At 35.9% G+C, this 19,431-nt stretch overlaps 1 protein-coding gene across 6 annotated transcripts in view; it reads right to left on the bottom strand.

Annotated features, from left to right (window-relative positions):
• The window catches only part of SESTD1 (SEC14 and spectrin domain containing 1), a 65,343-nt gene that overhangs the window by 30,771 nt on the left and 15,141 nt on the right, over positions 1-19,431 (bottom strand). For all 6 annotated transcript variants that reach the window (XM_076342515.1, XM_076342511.1, XM_076342512.1 and 3 more), the window contains 3 exons: positions 15,844-15,952; positions 12,321-12,411; positions 10,136-10,249 (listed from right to left, as the gene is read on the bottom strand). In XM_076342515.1, coding sequence (XP_076198630.1) covers positions 10,136-10,249; positions 12,321-12,411; positions 15,844-15,952 — 314 coding nt within the window. The remainder of the gene's footprint in view (positions 1-10,135; positions 10,250-12,320; positions 12,412-15,843; positions 15,953-19,431) is intronic.

The raw sequence follows: 19,431 nt of genomic DNA, 5'->3' as shown, positions 1-19,431 counted from the left end.
TTTTTTTTCCTGCAAAGCAAAACCTGCCTGTAACAAATATATTAGCTATATCAGAAAATAATCCTCCCACAAAAAAACAGCCCCACAAGTGAGATTTGGTCAAAGAACATAAATTTCTTTTGCACCTTATTAGAAAAATTTTGAAAAAGAAAAACTTTCACCTCAATAGTAAGCCTTGTTGTAACTTAAGACATTGCTCCAAAACCCATTCATTCTATAGATTTCTTTTTTTCAAAAACTGTTTGTTTCTTAAACTGTTTATTGACTGTTCACTGGGATAACTGCAGAAATCCTGTCGGAAGACTTCAAAAACTAAACAAACATTCGAATTTTTGACAAGATGGTGGCAGAAGGGAGGCTCCTGAACAGAATTTAGCTCTTGTTCTAGATCTAGACAAGTGGCAGTGCTAATGTAACACCCTCCATATGCTTTAAGTTACTAACTTCGATACTTCTAGGTGTCAAAAGTGCAATTTGCCTCTCTGAAGCTTCTGAAATACTGTTTTAATCAGCTACTGCAGATTAATAGTCCATAAGAACATAGACCAAGAGCCAAAGGAAAAAAAAATGTTGAAAAACACTAGGTGTTATTTTGCATAGGGAGAAGACAAGACACTTCTCTTTTAAAGACATAAATTCTACCTTCAGTTGAGCACCTATAGCATGCAAACTTTTGCTGTCACAGATTCCTAAAACTTTTCAAAATCCAATCACAGTACTTGTCTTTGACCTTTTGTGAAAATAAATGTCAAATTACCACATCCTGAAAAAAATTTTCCTTTATGAATTAGCATTCCACCTTTGCATTTGAATTTCACACTTCAACATATTGTCTGTTGTGCTTCACAAAGCTTAGTCACATGGGTTCTTCAAAATCCTCAATAGTTTAATACTTTGTTAACAGCATACTTAGAATTATTTGTCATCCTTCCCTCTAAAATTATCATTACCAAACTGCACTAGACCACTGACCACAGAGAACATCTTTATTTTCTCCACCCTCTGTGAAGAGAATGATGGCTTTCTATTGCTTGACCAGCTTTCAATACTCTTGGATAGGACACAGTTACAAATGAAGACCATTTACAGTCATAAAAATAGAAATATCCCACTGTTTGCTTGCAACTGGACTGATTTTTTTTTTCCTTTTTTTTTTTCCCCCAAAGTCATCTTATTAAGTTGGCTCGGGGGGGGGGGGGGGTGGGGGGTGGGGGTGAGTTTTCTTAATCCAAAGTAAAAGCCTTTGGACAGCAGACTACAGTTGGATGTCAAAGTGAACAGCTTAAATTCCCTAAGGGAGACATTAATAGATCTGGACAGATGGTAAGACAGAAAGAAAGTATAAATTATTGAATCCTTAAATCTTTGTTTCTCTTCCCACTTGAGCCACCCACTTCCGACAACAGTGACAGCTAATAAGGCAACAGTGGCAGTAGGTTTCAAATATGTCCTGTTTGCTACCGACCAGAGTCCCTATCATCATCATCTGTACTCAGTTCTTTTTAAAACCTAGAAGAGCGGTAGCAGCTCTCATCATTGCTCTACTCTAATCAGCAAACTTGCTTTGTACAAAGCCTACTAAAACATTGCGAAAGCCTTTGCAGAAATAACTGAGAACAATGCTTTGGGAGAAGTAAAAGTGCTGTATTTTTTAAGAAAAATCAAAACAACCTTTTTAAACAAAACAAGAAAAACCCCATGTACTGCAAAGTCTTGTGCTTCAACTGCAAAATTCCCTTATTTCTCAGGAGTGAGATGTTATTTTTTCTAGTAACGTGACTTTGACCCGTGCAACAGTGCCACTAACACTGATCTTTCATAATAAAAGAGCTTTGAATACTGTTTGTACAAAGCTGACCTCTCTCTCTACGTCATTTGCTGGGGTTTTTGCAATTATTTTCATTGACCATCTGCAACGAGATAGAGGCAGATGTCAAGATCAGAGGGGAATTCTGGATATTCAACAGGACATGTAAAAGAGCCCCCAAAATGTTAAAAACATCCATCTGAACTTTCTTTCTTGAGGGAAGAAATGACAAAGCTCTTTAATACAAAAGTCACAGAGTCAAACCCAGGAGCTATTGGAAGCCAAGATGGTGTAAGATTTCAGTAACAAGGCATTTTTTTCTTAAGTGTGTAATAGCACAACAGCCACACTACTGAATCTAAAAAGGAGCAGTTACTTTCCAAAAGAACACAAGACACATGTCCTTTGAGAATACAAAATTTAAACAAGTGAAATCTAAGCATATGATCTTCTGAGAGAAGTAAATATCTGTATTAATCTTCATAGCTTGGTATCAGTGAGTAATATATTAAGAGATCTGGGATAAATTAAGAAAATTATCTAAACAAATTGAATGGTAATATTTTACATCTATTATTAGAGCAAAATCTTTATACTGTGAAATAGGTACAGAAGCACTGTAAGGGGACTAAATCCTATTTTTAATCTCAGGAGTAAAAAGGTCTTAAAAATCAGATTTAGTTTAAAAGAATAATTGGTGTCATCTCTTAGAAAAAATATTTATTATTACCTGACATTTACACAACACTGTAAACCTAAAAATACTCTGAATTTCACAGAACAGAGAAAAGCCAATCCTGACAAAATCATTTATGAAAACGGAAAAAATAATTCTTTACATACACATATCTATACCACTTACAATTTGTTAGTCTGTTTTTGGTTTTGGTTTTTTTTGTTTGATTTTTGGGGGGGGGGTTGTTTGGTTGTTTTTTCTTGGTTTGGTTTTTTTACACTTCAAGCAACCTAATATCCAACAACCAAGAAGTCTGACCAAGTTCACAATTCTTTGTAAAGAATTCTTACTAGGTGTGCCCAACTACTGAGAAGTTTATATGGGCTGAAAGTGCATTAACAACACATGCCACAGTTTCTCACTTATTTTAAGTAACCCTCATGATCATGTGGGTACCAAGTGATGCTAGTATGAAATTAGATGCATCTTTAGAAAAAGATTCTAAGAATAATAGAATGTATACATTATACAGAGTATTAGCTGTCTGATGTTATGTAGAAGTGATAGAAATGCAACTAATGGCAAGAACATTTATGCATACAATAATATATATATAATGTTCAAATTATCTGTTCCGATTTGTTACACTGCAATGTAACTGACTACAAATGTAGCTACTCTAAGAGTATATTAAGGTATTTACTCAATATAAACAGAACATCACTGCCCCATTTACTAATTTTAATAAACCAGCATCAAAATATTTAATACTTTTTTTCATTTACTTACTGGAACATAAGAATCTATTATTCCTAAAATACTTTTTTTAAAAAGAACATTAATAAAGCATGCTAAAAATGCTGGTCGCTGACTGGTAGTTTTGGACAAATTTCATTCAAACAGGTGTAAGTAGAGGGGATTTTGTTCGTTTCCCAAAAATTCTGCCAAGAAACACTGGGAAGCCCAGACAGATCTTCCCCACTCACAGCCTGGTTGATAGGTATAAAACACTGAATTTTGATGAAGTCCTTTGGACTCAATATTAAAGCTGTTTTCTCAGTGGATTGATTCTTGACGATTTGTTATGCCAGCAGCTTAGATATCCAAACAGCTTTGGAAAAATACGGGAAAAGCTTCAATGAACAACACAGAGGATGTTGCGAGAATAACTTTGCACTTCAGCCTGTGCAGAAATCCAAACCGAAGAACACCTATGTTCATTTTTCACACTATGCTGAAGGCAGCTTTTGTATAAAAAACAGTAACTTTTTTTTTTTTTTTTAAATTAAGTGTGAATCCTAATTATTTTCTAAAGCACAATCAGATTCATCTTTGGCATTTGTGTTTTTTGGAAGTTAGCTGTGCTTGTTCTCCAGCAAACTCAGCTGCTAGAAGAACTTAAATATATCCTCAACTATTCTCCTGGTGATATTCCAAGAATAACTATGGCATTTTTAACAGACAAAACATAGCTGCCCGTATATCTGGTCTGACAGTGATTCATTGCCACGGAATTGTAAAGCAAAGACTTCCTCTTCTCGAGGAGAAGAATCCTATTGTTTGATGATAAATATTATTTCAATCCATTTTTTGAAACACCATTTGATTAAACACTGAGTAGGATAGAGTGGTATTTGTTAACATGGAACGCTAATCTATACAATGATCATTTCCTTTAACATTACACCGAGAAACACAAGTTAAATATTTATCTGGCCAGTATCACGCAGAGATCTGGCATACTAGAAACCCAAAAGCAGCTAGCAGAATCTAGATATACACTAGATTAACTGTCAACTCCACTCCCAGTAACTGTCTCCTTCACTTTCGAGCACTCAAGGTTTTGCCCACTCATTCACCTTCCCCTCAAGGGCTCATGATAATAATTAGCGCACTATCTTTTTGCCATCCCGGAGAAGAGACTAACAGGCACACACAACCTGGTACTTTACAACACACCCTTCGTTAGGACTGAATTTCAAACACGACGTAAACGCAGGCTTACGTACTCCAGCTCCACAGGGACAATTCCCTGACTTGGCCCAGTTTTTAAAAGAAAGGACCCATCACCTCCGGTGTTAGAACAGCAGCAACAAAGAAACATGCAGATGAAAAGAGAGATGTATTTAAATAAGCATCATTTTGATAAAAAATTGGAACTCCTATATGCATTTTTGGGGAAGTCCATGAAAGCTACAAATTTTGGTGCAACAGTATTAAAACAGTGGACTGGAAGATCTGATACAAAAATTAAAGATTTCCTACGAAGTGTTATTCATTCTTCGTTCTGTGGAGCAATATTCTGCTTATTGGCATTATTCTTAAAAGATAAATTGGGGATGATTGTGCCACAATTAATTTCCAAGTAGAACACTGAGAGCTAAGATATAAAGATACACGTAGTAACAATAATTAATTTGAAAATGCAAGAACAGTACAAAAACCTTTTGTAGTAACACAGTAGAAAGTTCTGGACCACAGTGTGTTTCCAATGGCACCAAAAAAAAGCACGTATAAAAGTGTTTGGGGTGGAGATTTTTGTATTTTGGAACATTAAGGATTGCTATAACCACATAACAGGTGTTTAATCACTTTCAGAATAGATTGTTAGTCTAGAGAAGGTAAGTATCTACTTAGGTATGTAACACTGACTTAGGTAGACAGAGAAGAGTTACTTTACTTGAACTGGGGACTGATATGAAAAACTGTGGTCTAATTGCATCGGATTTAGCCTTTCCAGTTTTTTTATTAACCAATTCCTAAACTTTTAAGCAAACGACAAGATCTTACTAGCTACTTTTCAGCTACATAACATGGAAAAAGAGAAGTCAGCTAGCCAATATTTCTTTCAGAGCAATTCTGATACACAAGTATATGGAACAAACAGGTTGATATGCAGGAAATTTTCATGGAAAAATGTGATTTTTAGGTTTCTGTACTCTGTATATTGATGACTTGACATTACAGACTTGAGATTTTGCACAGTAGATTCTGCTGATATATGATCATAAGAAATTTCTGACATATTACTAGAGACTTAGAGTTGTTATCTGCTACAGTGCAAGCGTGAAGCATTTAGAACTACTCAGACTTTGAACTTCAGGACTATCAGGATCCTTTTGCTATATACTCTAAGGTCTGATTTTTCCAACCAGTTCCCAGCAGTTTACCACCTTTTTTCCTTCCTCTTTCTTTTTTAAAAACCACCTAGCCCTTCATTTCTTATCTCACAATCCTAACTGAACTTTTAAACTTTGCTCCATGATTTCCACAAGGATAAGAACAGCAAGCACACTTTCCTCCTCTCTGCTTTCAACACAAACTGATTTTCAAAGGACTAATCTAATATCTAAACCAGACGCAGAGATTATTTTTCCTCCCATTCCCTTAAATGAATGGCATATGCAAAAAAACCCGCACCAGTCTGTAGGCAATTTTGCATTGTGTACAAACTACAACATATGCAGAACTTGTACATTTCTTCTACTTTTACGGTACACATTTTCCTCCAGCTATCCTAGTTAACTTCATATGAAAAGCTCACAACCAAATACAACACACTACAGCTACTAAGAGTGATTTGTTTCACATCACTACGTAGAGTACTTTAATAAAAAAGCAAAAAGCAACACCTCCCAACCCTCCAAAACACAGTTAGAAATTCCTACATTCAAACCCTGTTTTCATTCATTTAAAAACATTAACAGTATTAAGTATTACCCTGTAACATATGCAACATTTCAGCTGAAAGACGCCCTTGGAACAATTAAGACAGCTCTCCTGTTATGAAGCATAGGCACAGGACCAGAAAAAGCTGCTTCCGTGAACACATGAACTGGTTGCTAATAAGCATTTTAGGGAGGAATAACGGGACAGAGGAAAGCTCTGCTGGAGGACGAATGGGAATTGACCTGAGGCAGGTCCAAAACCAACACTAATACTAACGAGGAATAAGGATATGCATTTTTTTTACTCAGCTGAATCAGCCCACCTCTTTGTACTTATCCACCCAGTAGCCTTTTGATCTCAGTTCCCACATTTACTTTCAGTGCTTTGCAACTCATCATCACCACATCTCACTCTGAAGCAAAGGATCTCTGCCTTTGAACAGAAAGGGAGGCTTTGTGATTAATGGCTTCATATGGCAATATTAAGCAAGGTATTCAAAACAGATCAGGTAGCAGAAAATAAGAGGTAGATGTGATGTCCCATTAGAAATTAGAAATCACAGTTATGTAGCATTTACTTCAAATAAAATTAGATTACACTCAAGTGAATAAAAAGACTTCATACTTTCATTTAAATTTTTAGATCATATTTATTTCACTGGTGCAAAAGCAATCTTGGATTTTCCTAGTAGCTATGCAAATCTAACCCGCGATCCAAAACACAAGTTGGGTGTTGTTTTGTTCTTACTGCCAGTAATATACAATTCTGCAGCTGTAGATTTGTGCATGAGTTAGAGGCTTCCATAGCCTTATCAGTGCTCTGCACTCATATCAGGAATAGAGCAAAGACGTGCTACTATCTCTAACACAAATATTATTTGGAGCACAGAGAAGGTGGGTCATTTTTACTGAGCCAGTTTTCCTAATCACAACCAAGTAACAGAGAACCAAGAGTTAATGAATGGTGAAGAACAAAGGCTTGCCTAATACCAAGGGTGATTCTTCATTATCTGGGAAAGCACAAGATTTTTCCTACCGTTCTCTCAGCTTTCCCTGTCCTTTAATGAAGAATGCCATTTAAGAATATGAGTTATTGCACAGAAAAAAAAAAATACAAAAAAAACCAAGAAAGTGCAAGAAACAAGCAAAAGCCATGGTATCACACAGTCTTTTTAGAAACACCTATAGCAACTCTGTATCAACAGCTGCTCATTATCCAACCTCAGTTAGATGACAACCGCCGCAAAGCTGATGGCAGCCCCTTGTGCAAGCAAGCAGTCTCACCCTGTTTTCAGTGCTTCTAATTAGGCAGAAGGGAAACTCAAGAGCAAAGACCTAGCAACCAAAATGAGAATTCAGCAACTACCTGTTATTATCCTGTACTCATACAAACTTCTGATCTACCCAAGCATCAAGCCAAGACAGAAGGAGCCATTAGGGAACAAATCTGAAGTTTTCCTCCTGCCTAGGAAGCAGCTGCTGTGTTTTAATGCTATGATTATTTTTCTTGTAAAATGATACATCACTGACTACTTTTCTTACAATTGACACATTTTGATATATATTTGCGTTAAATGCATCTCTAATACTTTAATTATTTTCTTCTTCTTAAAACTTTAGAACTATTAATTTAAGAGAATCTTAGATCAAAATTTCAGGTCAGGGAGAAATGTTTATGGATCAGTAATGAAAAAAGTAATTTAGAAACAGAAACCAAAAGGTTTAGTTACACAGCTCCAGTGGTCTATGCCAACAATGCCAACATCATCATTAGCACAGAACATGCTTCATAAAATTACTAAGCTTACTAAATTTCATTGCAGAATTATCATTTAATGACTGTTAGCCAATCCTTAAAGTCAAACAAAAAAATCCCTTTATTATCATAGCCATGTAACATTATCTCTGCTTCATTAACATTTTCTGTAGGCTTTCTGCTTATTTGTCTAGAAATAGATTCTAGCTGAGTCATATTAAAGAAAAAATCAAGAAGAATCTATTCTAGAGGATTACTTTCCAAATTGGCAATACCATGATGTACACAATAACAGCCACTGTATAAAATTTTTTTATACCACAACTTCAAAGGCTTCCTGAACTTGTCCAAGGACCATATGGGAAAAGAGAGCCTAAGTCAGACAGTAAGGGCTGCTAAAGAGGGGGGTTCACCTTTATTACTGCCACTGTCTGGACTTTGGTGTTTACCTTATGTCCTGAAAGCATCTGTGTGAAACTGAATATTGCAAACTTAAGTCACTTTCTGAACACAAGCTCTTAAAATTATCCTTTTGAGTACAGATGGTTGGTCCAGTCTCTTTTTTAATTCTCATCTTGGATGTGCTCCAAACAATAGGCTGGTTTATAGAAGGTGGACACCATCATACCCATGTCTTTTTCTTTTGATAATCATGTTTTTGATTAAAGAAGCTATGACTGAGCTGATACATGCTGAACTTCAAGACAGAAATATACTTTGACCACACCTCCTTGCCAGTCCCCTCAAGAGATTCAGGTGAAGCGACAGACAGACATCTGTGAAACCCAAGAGAGTTTAACTATAATACAAGTCACAAGATTATCATAGTTGGAACCACTTCCACTAGCAAAATTTCAGGCACTTCACTACCTTCATCAGTGAGTATCTTGCTGGCTGCAGACTTTCAAACACACTGACCAGGGATTCTTTGGATTGCTCTGTTGAACCTGGGCTACTTTTCAAATCTGTCTTTAAAGAACTACTCAAAAAGAAAATATGATCTTCATCTGTAAGATAAACAACCTGAAGGCAAACGTGCAGGATTTCCTTACTCGTAAGACTCTGAAGCAGATTACAAAAAAATGAAGTAATGTAATAAAAGGAGTCTTAAAGCAGATTTAAAGGGAAGAAAAAAAAAAAAAAAAGGGTTTGGTCATCTGATTGAAAATAGGAATCTTACCCCCCGACACTCCTTCAGAGCACCTTCACATGCAGGAATTGCTTCCAAACAATGAAGCCACCTATACTAGGTAAAGACTGATACAAGACTTAAGAGGACAAAATTCATATGAATTAACAGCATTATATCTGGATGATAGAGTCTTTAGGTTTATATTATTTAGCAGTTACATAACCTTTCAGCTGCCACCTTCCAATTCCCATTTTCCCTGAACTAAGTTTTCTACAGGAGTGTTCCAAGAATGTTATAATCTTATCATCAGAAAGAATTACACAGCATTAGACAAGGCTGCAAAACACTTTTCTATTCAGTCTCTTCCACGAAAGAGAGGCTCTCCAAGAGCTTTGTTGTACAAAACAAGTAGACATTTTAGTATTTGGTGAGCACAGCAAGCCTGTTGTAGTTCAAACAAGATTAGCTTCAAAAATTATTGGAAAGATTGATGATACAGAGAATTTTCTAAAAATAGGGAAAATTTGAGGTTTCCATTAACCTCCCAAAAAGACAGAATGGAACTGCTAACATTAGCATGCAATCTCTTGTACATACTCTGCCTCACAAGGTAAGAACAGTTATCACCTTATATTTGGCAAACTGAAGGGACCTATAACCTTTGTTACTAATGTCAAAGAATGCAAAAAATGAGAGAACATGCATGCAACAGCAACAAGATGTTCTTCAAAATGGTTACTACTGATATAGTGACACCATATAACATGCATCTCTACAGTCTATTACAGACTCATGAAAAAAATTCACACTAAACCCTGTACTACAGTTTCTTACTCAAAACATCCACAGTATGTATCAAACAGCTTTATCCTCTTGCTGAGCAAAGAATTAAGTGCCACACATTTCTACTTTGAGACCTACTTCATTTAATATTCCTATTAAAGAGGGAAAAATTAAAAGGCCACAACAGTTTGTTAAGGATATCCACAAAGCGTCTGGAATATACCTATTTTTAAAGATACATTAATTTTCATCCAATTACTCTAGTATTCCAGAAACAGTATTTTTGACTGAAGTACACAAAAGTTCTACATACCTCAAAGCCAAGTCTATCTTTCTCTTTCCAAAAACAGAAATGCGTAACCTTCTTATCCCAAAATTCATCTGGCTTTACTACACAAACAAGTGACACCTCAGCTGGAACAACATTCTGTAAAACAAATGAAAAATTAAGTAAAACATTCAGGATTAAACCTTCATTTACCACAGAACTGAATTCCACTTACATGTCATTATCTATTCAAGAACTTAAAATTTACAGACAGAAATTAAACTGTCTGCTGCATCTCATGTTGGCTCCATCCTGCTTTGTAATAGATTGCCCTCAGTTTCATACCAAAATCGTGTCAGAACTGAAAAGAAAATCTAACCTCTTTACTCCCAGTTCTGAGACCTAACCGTTAGTCCATGATACATCAGTATAGAAAAACATGAATTATTGACTAGACTTAATTTTATTTATGTCATTTCATTAAAAAAAAAAAGTTAAGGGCAACAAAGTTTTTACCAGTGTCATTTGCTATGTAGAACGAAACAGTAATCATAAAGTTAGAAAAGAATTGTATACTTTGTTATTAAATCATGTCAAGATTATATCCTATACTTCTCTAGTACATATTGCTTAGACTAGAATGAGAGGGCTTAATATTAACATTTCAGCATATTAATTCACAAAAGTATTATCACAAAAACATTCCTCAGCCTAAAACAGTAATTTCATCTACCAAATTGATTTTATGTTGTCACACTGAATGTAGATCAAGGAAGAGAGACTCTTGATTACTCCCAAGTCATCAGCTATAGCAATAAGCAGCAGTCAGATAATCACAGTACTGACATAAAGTACATGGGATTTCTCTTCAAATACCTCGTTTTATTTATAAAAATATAATTCTGAAAAAGTTATATACATCCAACTCAGAAAGCATAGCACTGAAAAAAATATACTTCATTCTTGCACTATTTTAATGAATATACAAAAACTATTTAAGAAGTAGACAATATTTTTAACACAGAAGTGTCTCTTTTGATGACCAACCAGCACCTTTGAGAACTGCGTGTGTCCAAGCAGAGAGAAATCTCAAGTGGTCTGCACAAGTGATTAGTTTACATATGAAACTCTTCTTTATTGCTTCCTTCTCAAATTAAAGATACAGATGTACAACTTATGTTTCTCCAGGCTTCACACTGGCAGGAAGTGTGCTGACAGGAAGCCACTGAAATCCAAGCATGGGCAAATAGGTATCTTCCCCACTAGCTGAAGTTCCCACTAAACGTCACAACTGCACATTAGCTGAAGTGAAAGATCAGGCAAGATCATAATCACAATATAATGGATCCAATTACTATAACTATTAATAGGAATGTCATCTTAGTCAAGAATAGGTGAAAGACACCTTGAAACAGACTAAAAAAAACCCAGGAGCAACAATGAGCCGGTAGGACAAGAAAATCAAATTATTCATATTTGACACACTTTCTAAGGCTTCATCTAGAGTCTGAGAGGAAAACTGCTCTGATAAAGACAAATGATGTGTGCAGTAAGAAAGGCAGTAGTCCAAGTTCTTTAATCTATTCAGTGCTGTATCTTGCATTTTCTTTGACCACTGTAGACCAGAAAATAACCTATACTGTTTCGCAGAAATAAGACTTTATTGTAACTCCACAGTTCTGAAAAGCTAGAATACTAAATTGTTATGAATTTCTTTAATTGGGAATTGGCACTTTTTTTTTCTTCTCCTACTTTGTATAGCATCCAGAATATAATTTGTGATTGGGACTACTATACACAACAAAATCAGCTATAGCCAATTCCAATGGAAACCAAGTAGTACAGCATATTGCATCAGAACCTGCTCAGCTGCATTATCAGTGTGAACTGTTCCCCTGCAGACATTCCTACTACTCACAGCTGATGACACCAGGAGCCTATTTCTGTTTTTTTTTTTTTAACTAAAACTCTGTTTTAGAAAAAGGTCTACAATCATGTGTTCTTAGCGTGTAATGAATTTCTCCCTCACTTGAGTGAAGTGTATCATCCGCTTTTCAGATTGTTTCTTCCTGCACAGAACTCTGTCACAGAACCACATTTTGTGATTTTCAAAGACCATAAATCGTGTATTCCTCAATAAAGAAATTACTGCCTCTACATTAAACACAGCTATTGGGTTCACATCTATAAAACTAATCCATCAACTACGAATGTATAAAAATTTATTTACCTGTAGCATTAGCACAACCGTCTTTACCACGTTCCATTGAGATTTTCTGCCATCCACTATCACAGTAAATCCTCTAGCTTTGCACTTCTCACTAAAAGAAGAAAAACGCTTAGAAAGAAACAAAATTCATGAACAAGTGTCATATCACAATGACTCTGGATTTCAACTCTACCAAAAAATACAACTACATAGTTTTTTACTTATAAAAATACCGTCTTAAAAACCTTAAGTTTACTCATTTAAAAATAACTTTCAATTTTAATGCTCAAGCATATTAATAGATATTGCAAATTACAATTTCTCAGTAGCACCTAAGTGTATTTCATAATACAAGCATTTATTTAAACTTTAGCTACTCTGAAAAGGTTTCATAACCATAAACTTCACAAAATCCTCAGAAAGAGGTCAACTGACAGTTTTGTAAGGAAGAGAAAGGGATGTCAGTTTTCACAAGGTTACTTGTGAATTGGCACAGATTTGAGGATACAGCTACGTATCACTTGATGCATGTACAAGCAGGAAACCATCTAAACATGCTTAAAATTCCTTCCTGAACAAATGGACTAGAAATTGCAGTGCACAAAAAGCCTCTATGAGGACGGAAGCTTTGCATATGGATCTACAAGAAAGAGTATTTTAGACTGACACCATCTTTTTCTTCTAATAAGGTTTTACTTCTGCTCAAGTACCAAATGGGAGAAAATAGCGAAAACTTTCCTCACTCTCTGTGCATTCCCACAAAGACCTCTCCAGCTCATTTCTAACTGAAGCTGGCAATAAGATGCTCACAACAACAGCTGGGCAAAGTTCAATGGTGGCAGCAACCTCTGGATGTCACCAACTGCTGGGAAGCATCACCTTCTCACAACCAACACAGCAGCAGCCGGAAGAGGAGATGGAAGTGAGCCCATAATTTTAGCATTAGTTACCACATCAGATATCATGTCTCAGGTTCTAATTTGTGTCCAGCAAAGTTATAAGTAACTAAAAAACATGACATTTACATGATGTAGAAAAGCATTATGTAATCTTTAGCACCCAAATCTGCAATTACAAAACAAAGCCACTTCTGTGATCTCCTTAGCTTACAAAAAACAAAGCAACTTGTGTGTAACAATTATGTTTCACACCAAGAAATGTAACTGTTAATTATTTCATGTTTAAGCTGAGCTTTATCAGGTATGGGTGGAAGATAAAGTTATCTTGGAATTTAAAAAAGGGAAAAAAAGGCATCTTACTAGTCTATTTAGGAAAAAATAATTACAAAGTTGGCTGCCAAACCATACATACTTTTAGTTTTAAGAAACCTCTAAGATCACACACATGATTTTTCTGGAAGTACTCTGAACATTCAAGGCTTTGTGCATTCAACATTTAATCAGAATGAACTCAAAAGGCACACTACCACTACTTTTAAGAACAAGATGAAAAGTGTCACTATAGCATCTTGAGACACGGTAAACCACACACCCAAACAAACAACCAAATTCAGAAGTGAGCTACCACTTCCAAAAAGTTCAGCCGACACTCAAACATAAATGTTTGTAAGAAAGTTTAAAAAAAAAACCAAACCAACAACATACTTGGTGATTCGAACCACAATACAGAGAATATAACAAAGGAAGCAAACTTCAGTATGCACAGACAATAGCATAACATTGCCACTTTTATTTTTCTTGGATTCTGAAAACGCCTTCAGAATCCAAGAAAATCATCAAATAGCAAAGAAATGCGTAACAGTAGACTTAAACACTAGGAATAAGTTGTCTGAAGTTTGACAAAAGCTTCACACACACACGCTCCTCCCACACACCCCCTAAAGAAATTTCACCCAAGACACTATAAACAGTTATGCCTCTCAAATTTTGGACACAGCTATCCATCGACACTAGAATTCATATTTCAAAACAGTTATAGGCACAACATATGGCATGCGCAACTGAATTAGAAGTTAAATATATTAGGTTACCTTACACATAGAACTTGGGGGAAAAAAGTAACACTAATGTTTCTTGGACAAGTATCTGGGTTTGGGACAACATCCCTCCCCAAATCCCTCCTTTTTTCAATCACTGTTCAGCAAGTCTTTCCAGAACAAAAAAAGGCAAGTGCTTAGGCCAAGAAGTTTGTGTTTCCTACTAAAAAAAAACAATACGCAAACAAAAACGACAATGATTTTCCCATACTGCCACCATAAAAGAGAGGTCATTTTTTCCATGACTGTCAAACAGAACATTAGATGTGGGAACACTGAACTTTGCTTTCAAACAGATTTCCCAGTTTGTACAAAGTACAAAGAGTACTTTGGTTGAATTTTAAGTTATTTTTACACTAATATATGTAAAAACATACATCAGGATGAGACTCCGGAACAATTAATGCTTGCTAGAACAACAATGCCTGCATCTGTTCCACAAATACTGCCAAGTCCTTAAGTCAATGAGATAACTTGTGTGGATGACCATTTGGGATTTTCATCACTTTACAAAAGACAACAAGCTGTTTGAAAAACCCTAAAACTTCCACGACTAAAACATTGTGCAATATACTCATATAGCTATTGATGTTTTACTTGTAAGCAACCTGAATTTATTCTTTGCTTCTCTCCCCAGTCAGAATTTTTTTAAACAGTCTCAGCTACAAAAAAACTGGGTCATTTAACCATGTTTTAAAAACATTTATACTTTGCTTATTGCTTTGCAAATAAGCAAAGTACACTAAACAGTCTTTAGTTATGCCATTGTTCCTGTTTCCAGAAGAGGAACTTAAAGAGATACAAAAGCAAGCATTTATCTGAGGGGCTTCTTTCCTTTTTCAATCAGTGGCACAAGAGAACAAGACAAAGCTATGATAAAGATTGATCTCTGGATCTTAAGAAAAAAATGCAGTTAACTAAGCTAGGACCAAGAACTGTCACTATAAGCTTGCAGGGTTACATGTGCAGAACTTAATCAACAATGATTTCACAGCAAGGTCTGGATGACAGGATACTCAAGTCGTCAATCAGCACATTTAAGCAGTATCTTAACTTTAAACATCTGAGTTGCCCACTAACTTCAGTAAGACTTCATGTATTTTTAGACTCAGTGCAAACTTAAGCACTACAAGCTACAAAGATTAAGCACATAGCAAAGAAAGAAAGAGGATGAAGTTTTTTACTTTGGGCAATGCTACCTTTGTAAGCTTAGGAGTTTCATTAGAATGGCTCATTAATTTACATAGCAATTTAAGTGCACTGTTGTTAAAAAGAATTTACGAAAGATATCCCAAGAAAGGAATGAGGAAATACACAAGACAAAAAAAACAAAGCCAGATATACAGAATAAAAGGACATATGCAAGCCTCAGTAGATATCCCTTAGTTTATTGGGATGTATGTTTCTAATTCAGTCAGACAGTATCACATTTTAAACAAACATTTATGTAAAATTCATTCGGTATTGAGAGGCAAATAAAAAGAAAAACCAATTCTTTTCCACCACTGAAAAAGAAGGCAGCCCTGAACAGAATGCCTTTGAAATCACCTTGGGATACTTAGAAGGTAGTCTAGTGTGACACTCAGCTCGTCCATACTCGTCTGTTCAAGGCATAATGGAATTGTCAGAATGAGGCCACTTCTTCTGTCCTTCCCTCCTATTTTGGGGTGGAAAAGTCATTAGAAAGGTATTGTGATGGCTTTAAGGTAAAAGAAATACTTTGTAGTTACCTGGTTTCAAAATACATCGTAAAAGTAATCTTTAAAGTTGCTGTGAAAAATCACAACTGACATTTCACCTCAAAGTTGTGAGGATTCGTTCACCACATTGATATTCAAGGCATGACCAAGGCTTCAGAGCATAGACCACATCTTTAGCTGACATAGTCTTTCATCTAGTACTTTCAACATAAACAACACAAATCAAGTTTTCCAGAAGCACTATTTTTGCATATCTAGATTACATTTTTAAAAAGTATCTCCTAGACCTTCTACACTACCAGTCTGTCAGAAACCTGGTAAGCTTCCAAGGTGAGCACGTACCCAGCAGCTCCACCTGGAACACAACACCTCCTAGAAACATTGACTACACAAAGGAGGATCTTGTACCACACAGGCTGCCCATGGCATACTCTAAATTGGTAGTTCATTCATCAAACACGTAAGATTTCCAGACCTATTTACAATACGTAACAGTCACCTCACAATTCAGGTAAATATTTCCAACCAGTTGCTTTACTCCTCATATGCGTTTTCAAACCCTTCTAGTAAAAGTTACACAAACAGTATCAGCAACAAAAATATTGAAAGAGCTGGCCTCACATTTGTATGTCCATTACAAGATCCAGTAAGATCAAGTGTTAGGCGATGCTGATGTGCTGCATTTAAGTAGATGTTCTACAACTGTGGCTTGGGTTGGTTTTGACTACACAGGCTCTCAAGAAAGCCTCTGGAAAGGTACAGTTTAAAAAAGAACAACAACAAAAAAAAGGATCTTCAAAGAAGGCTGAAATTTTCTCTTCTGGTCTTTCTTCTAAAAGATTGACTTTTGAGTCCCACAGATATGAACCAGTAACCAAAATGGATTTGGACTAGGTTCCTACTCATAACTTAAATTGGAACTGAAGCCAAATCCACTGAATACAAGATCACCACATAAAAAATAAATACTGATATAGCTCCCTGAAAGGGTCAATCAGCAAATGCTGTAGAGTGAAGGAAATCAGGTCTGTAGCTGACTTCTATTATCACCACATCTCCAAGTACAGGGGCATCACTGGTGATCTTTTGAAGGCAGAAGGCCTTGAGAGCAAAACGTTTGCCCCCAAATGGCTGTTAACTCAGAGGATTAAGTAAAAGGGGCAAAGGTAGCTGTGACACATCTTTCCACTTAATATGGAGCAACTCATCTAGTTCATGTATTCACCATTTTGAGCAAACCAGCTTATCTATTTTTTTTCCCTCTCTGCCCTTGAATCTTTTAATGTCTATAACCAGCAAAAAGAAGAGAGATCTTAATTTCAAAACCCAATCAAATATTTTTGTGGGTTTTTTTGGTGGGCGGGAACAGGAGGGAAAGTACAATAAAAGAAGTGGGGAGGGGAATTTGCACATGAAGTGAAGAACATTAATGAATCCAAACATACTCCAGAAGGATATAGTGTTTGAGGTTATAACTTATTAAACTTCAGTCATCTTAAAGTTTGGGGGAGGTTTTTTTAATCCTTGAGTATTTTTTTAAACTAATACCCATCTCTACATTAAACCAGTTTCAAAGTAAGTTTTCCACAATCTGGAGTAGCTGAAAGCCTTTTCCATTTTATTCAATATTATTATTTAGAGCAAGTTTTAATATATTAGCTGTTTTAATAAAAAAATACCACGGAGCCATTTAAGTACATGTAGGAGGCAGTTACTAAACAATTTTCTCCATATTTTTGAAAAACTGTACAAAGATAACAATAATCTCAGCTTTGTTTGGGGTGAAAAAGAAGCAAAGTAAATCTCTGTAACCTGAGAAAGAACACCTTTATTCTCAAATTGTGTTATTCACAATTAAAAGCCATTAAATCATGCTTTTGCTTCATAAGTTTACTTAATACTGGTAGAACTGAAGCTCTATCTAATCGGTAAAAACAACTTTTTACAGAATAGTAACAGCTGTGCAGAAATAAGACAAAGCGCACGAGTACAGCACAGTAATGCTTGCAGATGCATACATGTACATTGACATAATTTCATAAGAAATCCCCCAACTGTTAGAGGTGCAGGCAAGATAATGAAAAAACCCACTGTTTGTTTACACAACATATGTTGGCATCTTAATTGCAATGGGTTTTTTCCTTGTTTCCAAAGCTGTGCAAACTCCCCAAAGAGTATTAAAGATCCACTGATACACATGGGTTTTCTACATCTTCATAAAGGACCTACTGCTGTAAGTAGTCCATTGCAATAGTTGTGTTCCCCTCCCTTTCTCTTTTTTGGGGGAGAATTGTTGCTGGAAAACAGCAATGCATATTTTAATAACTATATTTCTAAACAGAAGAATTAAAGAGTGATGCTACATGAGAAAGGACAAACAGATAGATCCTTTCCGCAGAAACTAAGAGGGAGTCACAGTTTACAGCAACAGTTATTTACAGATTGTCCACCCTTGTCTGTTTCTGAATGGCAGAAAGGCTGAAAATTGGAGTGGGGAAGCAGGAGAAAAAAGAAGGAAAAATACCTCAATGCTTTAAAAACCGGACATTTGTTCTCATCTGTATAGTTGGAGTGAAAAAAATTTCTCTCCACTTGCTACACTGCTTAGTGAGCGCACATTAGATCCAACAAATAAGAGGAAAATGGTAAGTTTGTAGATGTAAAATAACACTTCAGAAGCCATATTGATTCAATGATAGCTTGTTAGCTACCATCTCTCAACAAGAATAAAATATTAAAATGAATAAAGAAGCCTTTCCTTAAGTGTCCAGGCATTGTTTAGTCTTTCCTTATCCATAAGGAAATCCTCAGAGAAGGGATGGTAGCAGTTTTTAGGAATATAGAAAATAAATTCGTTGAAACTAAATTTGCAAGAGCCAAGTTCAAAAATGGGTTACACATTGTAAAATGGAGGAACTATGAAAAATTACTGGAGCAGAGAAGCAAGAAAACATTGTCACAAGTATTAATAAAAATGAAAAACAGACTGGACAGAATTTGGTGATCAAATTGAGTGAGCCTGGGATAGGAAAAGTAAGAACACAAGAGGTAATGAAGGTATTTCTACAGGGAACAGTAGAAGGGTAACCTTGAACCAACTTCCAGGGTCCAAAACTCCATGAGCCATGGCAGCAGCTCAGGACCCTATTGGATAATGTATTTGTAAGAATTGTATCTAACACTCCCTCTCCTCCCCCACCCATGAACTCACAAGTGGAGCATTAAAGTTGCTCATTTTAATGAATATATACGTGGCTGGGGAAGGAAGGGTTTGCAGAAAAGCACGTTTTCGTCTTGCATGTATAGCAAGTTAGTCTTACCATAGCTGATTCATAACTGGAAGGGACTTGTTCTGTTCAAAGTTACCTCTGGATTCATGAGAGACAAACACCAGCCCCCACAGAAGTAGTTAACTATTAATAGTAGTTCACGTTTT

The sequence above is a fragment of the Aptenodytes patagonicus genome, chromosome 6 (genome assembly GCF_965638725.1).
Source record: "Aptenodytes patagonicus chromosome 6, bAptPat1.pri.cur, whole genome shotgun sequence".
NCBI lineage: Eukaryota > Metazoa > Chordata > Aves > Sphenisciformes > Spheniscidae > Aptenodytes > Aptenodytes patagonicus.
Note: the sequence above shows the minus strand (reverse complement) of the source record. Positions and strands in the feature narration are given on the sequence as shown.